General features: G+C 40.5%; 1 protein-coding gene across 9 annotated transcripts in view; it reads right to left on the bottom strand.

Moving 5' to 3' along the window:
* Positions 1-325: 325 nt before the first annotated feature.
* Positions 326-6,000, bottom strand: part of LRFN2 (leucine rich repeat and fibronectin type III domain containing 2) — a 153,758-nt gene continuing 148,083 nt past the window's right edge. For all 9 annotated transcript variants that reach the window (XM_019281313.3, XM_019281317.3, XM_019281316.3 and 6 more), the window contains one exon: positions 326-3,145. In XM_019281313.3, the coding sequence (XP_019136858.1) occupies positions 2,227-3,145 (919 nt within the window). In that variant the 3' untranslated portion in view covers positions 326-2,226. The remainder of the gene's footprint in view (positions 3,146-6,000) is intronic.

The raw sequence follows: 6,000 nt of genomic DNA, 5'->3' as shown, positions 1-6,000 counted from the left end.
TGAAAAATGTTCCAAACAAAGTTTGATTGGATCTCTCTTGAATCTATTAATGTTGTTGGTGAGCAACAATCTGAGCAAAATCCTACAGAAAGTCAGGTCCTAAGTTTAAAATTGTTTAAACCTGTCTGCAGATTTTGGATCAGGGTTTAGAGTACTCTGGTAATATAGATCTGCATAAATGTAACAACAGAAAAAGAGGTGAAATGCCTTTTACGGGATCTTTTCTTATGAATTCCAAAAAAGTATATATTTCTTGATTCCTACTTTATACCTAAAATCCTGAAGTCAAAGACAGTTTGTGGGAAAGAAAAAGCAAATGTCTAAATTTTCAACATAATTTAAGAAATAATTATTTCTTAGGTTTCAAAGCAGACCACAGAATAATGAATAAATGAAAAGCAGGTCCTTTTTTTTTCCCCAAGGATGTTTTTTTACTGTACATTTTGTAGCAAAAAAAAAAGAGAAAGAAAATAAAGGAAAAAATATTCTGATCACAGGGATGTCATTATCTAAAACTCCAAGTAGGAAACATGACAGATACAAGATCAAGTACACAGCCATGTCACAATATATCTCTGAACCTTTTAAAAAAAATATACATAGAGTTTTTTCATGTGTAATTTTCTCTGTGCATTGCACACTTTCTCCACATCTTTTACAAAATCATAGTAACAATGCGCAATTTCAGAATGGTTCCCAACAGCTGATCAAACAATAAATAAACAAATGACAGGACAGTCGCAGTAGCCAGCAGAATGCTAGAAATCGCAGTAAAATTGGTAAGGACAATAAATTCTGCTGGATGGGCCATGTGTATTTTTTACAACCACAGCAATGCTCACCGAAAACCAATGTGAGAATCTGTTTACAAACCCTGATGAGCTCCTGTTATAAGTATCTTCCTGAGGATGAGAGACAGGGGAGTAGGAGTGCACCAGACTGGGGAAGGGATGCATGTAATGCAGGGGATACATGGGACACCCCCTGCTCTGAGACACCCAAATTTAACTCAACTTTTGTGGCTAATTTGAAACATAACCAATCCCCTGAAATATACAAAAACTTAATTTTCCTGATGTTACTGGTACAGTCAAGACATGTCATGGGACTGTACAGACAAGGAGCTTTTGTCACAGTAGGGTGCAAGTGTGTCATTTTAGCAGAGTGAGAATGTGACCTCTACCAGAAGCCACGTATTCATAATGTGGAGAGTTCCCAGGAGCTACTTCTGTTTTCCCTTTCTTTGTCCTTTGTTAGGGTATCCTGATAACTATTTTTCCCATCTTTGATAGCAGCATCCCTACAGATCTCAATATCTGCTCCAATATGCCTTGAGCATTGACAAGCAGAGGCTATGAAGGAGATGGAAGAAAGAGGATGATATTTTTTTTAATTTGTCCCTAGATTCAATTTTTCCTAGGACAAAAAGGGATGGTATTAGAGGTGGGTTATACAGTACATCAGATATTTGACCTTTGTACATATCCTCCTTTCCATCTGGGGTATCTGATGAGGCTGACAACAAAACCAAAATATGCATAGAAACGTACCTTCTGTTGTGGGAAAAAAGCAACTCAAAAGCAGTAACAAATCAAAGCAGAACAGAAATAATTAAATCCCAACCAAAAGTCCATTCAACAACAAATATTGTTTGCCCAGATATCACAGTTAACACCATGAGATTATGCTGAACAATTTACTCTTATCTGTCCCTGTGGGTGCCCTGCCTGCACTTTTGAGAAAATCACTTGCAATGACAACCAGATATAGCCTAGCACCAGTCATATCCACAGAAGTGTATTTCTGTGGTTAAAAAAAAAAAAAAAATAGTGGTGCCATTAAAAAAAAAGAAAGAAAATAAAAAGAAACCCTGTAAAATTAAATTTCTGCTGTTAAACCCCTTTTCATCCTCCTTGTTTAATCTTGTGTGAAGGTTCACCAAGAGTCTGAGTAACTTTTGGAAAGCAATGCTAAATACAACTAGCAAATTCTTTGAAACATTCCCACATGGTTTAGTTGGGGCCAGACAGGAATGGTACCATACGTGCCTATTCACATTTCATGACCCTCTTTCTCTTTTACTATCCCTGTTACTTACTTGCTTACCTATCTTTTTGGCCAGTACAACTGAAAACGTTTCCTCCCCTCTTTTTCCAATTGCATGGCCCTGAAGCAAACCACGCTTTATAACACGAGGGGAGAAGAGAAGGGAGGAGACACTGATATTTACACTGTGCTTTCCATTACCCACTCTGAGCTCCCAAATGTCCCTTTTGCTCCTGTTAGGTCATTGTCATCATACTGCAAAAGCATGCCATTGACTGAGAGGCTCCTCTTTGTCCAAATGTTTGTTATCTTTTTTGGGTAGGTGCAACACTGAGATGTGGCAAAGTCTCCCATGTCAAAAGAATGGCTACGTTTAGTTTTGCCCTCCAGAGGCAACATGAGGAAGCTGCGGAATTTGGACTCCGACTGGCCCAGCAGTGGCTCTTTGTCCGAGTGGCGGGCCACTGTGGAAGTTCTGGAGTCTGTCATTTCCTCCTTTTTCTGACATTTCAGTTCCAGGGAGGCAAAAGCTCCCATTAGCCGGTCAATATTGTGTTTTGACCGGGAAGGAGGCCTCCATTTACTGGACAATGTGCCCTGTTCACTTTGGAGGCTGTAGTTGTCACAGTCACGGCTATTTGCAGAGCTGGAGGAAGAGGAGATGCTGCTCCGTGCAGACTGACAGTTAAACTCCATAAGTTCATTTCTCACCACCACTTTGGGATTGACTTGGGGCAAGACTCCATTCTGAACTGGTTGTGCTCCATTTGTCTGTGAGTAGACGTTGCTGACATTAGACATCTTCCCCTGGGAATTGTTGCAGACCTTATAGCGGACCATGAGAATTACAATGAATACCAACAGAGTTGCCACAATGATGCCTCCAATGATCAGAATCATGGTCCCACCCAGGAACTGGCTGTGCATTGACTGGCACTGAGGGTAGTCTTCTTTGGTGAAGAACTGGGCACATCCCACAATATTGGTGGCAGTAAGGGTTGTGGCCGTGTCATCCCACATTGCCAGGACACAGAGGTCATAGCCTGTTCCAGAAACAAGGTTGGTTACAACAAAGGCCTTGTTTGTAGCTGGTATCATCCTTAAAAAAAAAAAGAAAAAGAAAAAGAAAAAAGAATTGATTACTCTTGACACAAAGGTAAGAGAGAACAGACATAAGAACAACATAGTGTTAACTGTTCCGAGCACTGGCAGAGAAGAGCCATAAAATTCAGAGCCATAAAATTCCAACAAGCATTCAAGCTTCCCAGCTCCTGCGAGTTCAACATCCCAGCATTCAGTAACACCCAAGTTTTGAGGGCCAGCTCTCAACTGTGTAATAAAGGAAATAAGAAAAAGCAGACCAGACTAGACTGGGGATTTTTTTTCTCCTCACCTGCATCTGTCCTAATCTGAAATATATTCAAACCTGAACAAATAACTCAGAATAAAAACATACAAAGAGCCGTTCTTTCTAGTATGCAAATGACCCTTGTGCTTGCTGAGTCTCAACATGGCAGTTGTCACATCACTTCACAGGTGCCTGAACATTTACTGTCTAACATCAGCAGATTACTTACCTTGTGAAGACAAGGCTCTACGCTTAGTTTTCTCATTGACTGAGAATGCAAGGCAGGCAACCATTTCTCTCTTTTTCTCCACTCTCCCACTTACTTTCCCCATCCTCCTACTCCCCACTCTGGAAAATGTCTCCTAAAAATGCAGCTACCATCATCATCTTTGCCAGAAATTTATCCCTGCAACCACCTTCCCCTGTGTGAGTGAAAAAGAAACACTGGCATTGGCAGTATGGGCTGTGGAAGAGTGAGGAGAGGTAGGAAGATACAGGGATGGAAATAAGAAGGATTATTTACAACAAAAAATTCTGCTCATGTATAATTCCATGTCCAAAAACCAAATAGCTAGGCCCAAGCTGTGCTCCAAGTTGGGACATTTATGGACATTATTCTTTGCTGCCACAGAACTTAAGCAGTCATTTGAACTCATGCAATATTAGAGCATGACTAGCATTCAAAATTAGCAGATGGGAATGAACATGGTCTACCCCCATTTCAGACTGGTGAAAATTGCAGCACATTAGTGGGACACAGTGGAGAATCCCAGATTTGGTGCCTGGTGGGTAGCCAAGAATAACACCAAAGAGATACCCCATGCATGTTTCTCATTACTGCCTCATTACAGGCTTGAGTGAGAGAAAAAAAGCTGAAATTAAAACAGCCCATTATGACTTAGATCTGCAGGTCTTTTGCACCAGCAAAAAGGGAGTCCTACAGGCACTTAGAACACACAGTGAGCTGGTGTGACTATCTGGGATGGTAAGGCCTGGGCACAGGAGCAAGGCAGACTCCTTGTGGGAGTGCCAGGCTTCCTCAGCCTCAAATCATTGCCACAGCTAGCACAAACTGCAGCTCTGCCGAGCACCTTCTGTGCAGTGGGAGGGAACAGACCTGCACAGAGAAGCAGCAGCGTCAAGGCACTGCAAAGATGATTTTCTGATCATCTTTGTATTTATGCATTCACGCCACTTACTCAACCCTTCAGTCTGGCCACAGGCGAGGTTGTGGCTCCTTTTTAAAAAGCAAACAAACACAGAAAAAAAATTCTGTAAGGAAAAGAAAGATCAGTGAGAGACGCTTGGAATATAATCATCTGGCAGGTTTACTCAATGTGTATTTGGGATTCTAGGCACATTTGTCATCCTAATGGAGCTGTTCGACACAGATATAGATGAGCTATTCAGAATGAGCCGAGAGGTCATAAAGCAGCCCTCATGAAACACTCCAGATAATGTTGCTAAAATTGTTTCCAAAAGTTGAAATATTTGGTCTCAAGCTATTTCTAATTATTCTACTCTCCTTGTGGCTCTGTGAACAAAACCCCACCGCCCACAGCAGACTGCACTCTGTTGAATTGTTCAAGGAAGTATATATGTACAAACTAAGGATGATATATGGAATAACAGAATACTATTGATCGTCAAACATTTGATTTTAAACTCTGGAATAGTTTCACCAATTGCTTCCAATCTCCTTCTGTAGTGCTATACTCCACTTTTCACCATCACTACCAGCCCAAAGCTTAAAAACATTCTGCCATGTGTAAAGTCATTCAGAAGTTATTTCACTGTAAAACCTCATTACAAACAAGTTGCACTGTTAGCAGAAAGAGTAGTCAGCCCTACAAATTGGGTCTTGGACTTGGGTCATAACTCTTGGAAAAACAGGACTGTAATACCATCTGTTAGAGTGGTTCCTTTGGCTTTGCACTGATGAAACACAGAGGCAAGAGAGACCACTGTGTCCAAGCAAGCAGCAAACACCCGGGTTTACATGCTTCATAGCTTTGCACATGTCTGGTCTTCTCTGCGTTTATGCTTTCTCTCTACTGACACAGCCCTTCAGTCTGGCCTCAGGTGAGGATGTGGCTCTTTTCAAACATACAAAAGCAAACAAACATACAAAAATAGAAATACAGTTGTTCAGGCTCACACACTAATGCCCAATTTCAGTGGACACTGATAGCCCAAATCATTTACAATTTGCTTTCTTCAAACACAATTACACACAAGCTTCCAAGGAAATGTAACTGCCTAGAATATTTCAAGGACTGGCAGATAGTGAATAGTGGAAGAAATGTAAAGCCAATCTATTTTTAAATGTACAGAAGTGAGGCCATAACTAGTCCTAAAGCATGGACAGGTTAACTGTGTTGAAATGTACTATAATAAAAACCTCATCTTAACCTTTAAAAGAAACTGAGTCATTCCTAAATTCAATCAATCCTGGAAGCTACAGCTGCGATAATATTGGGACTTATAATAGGTTTATATAAGATCACAGTTGTAATCACAATTAAGGAAAAAGCAAACAACTCTCCATATACATCTAAAATGAAGAATTTTGGTTGTTTCTGTAAATAAACTTTAAATGTTCTTGT

Source organism: Corvus cornix, chromosome 3 (assembly GCF_000738735.6).
Source record: "Corvus cornix cornix isolate S_Up_H32 chromosome 3, ASM73873v5, whole genome shotgun sequence".
Classification (NCBI taxonomy): domain Eukaryota; kingdom Metazoa; phylum Chordata; class Aves; order Passeriformes; family Corvidae; genus Corvus; species Corvus cornix.
Note: the sequence above shows the minus strand (reverse complement) of the source record. Positions and strands in the feature narration are given on the sequence as shown.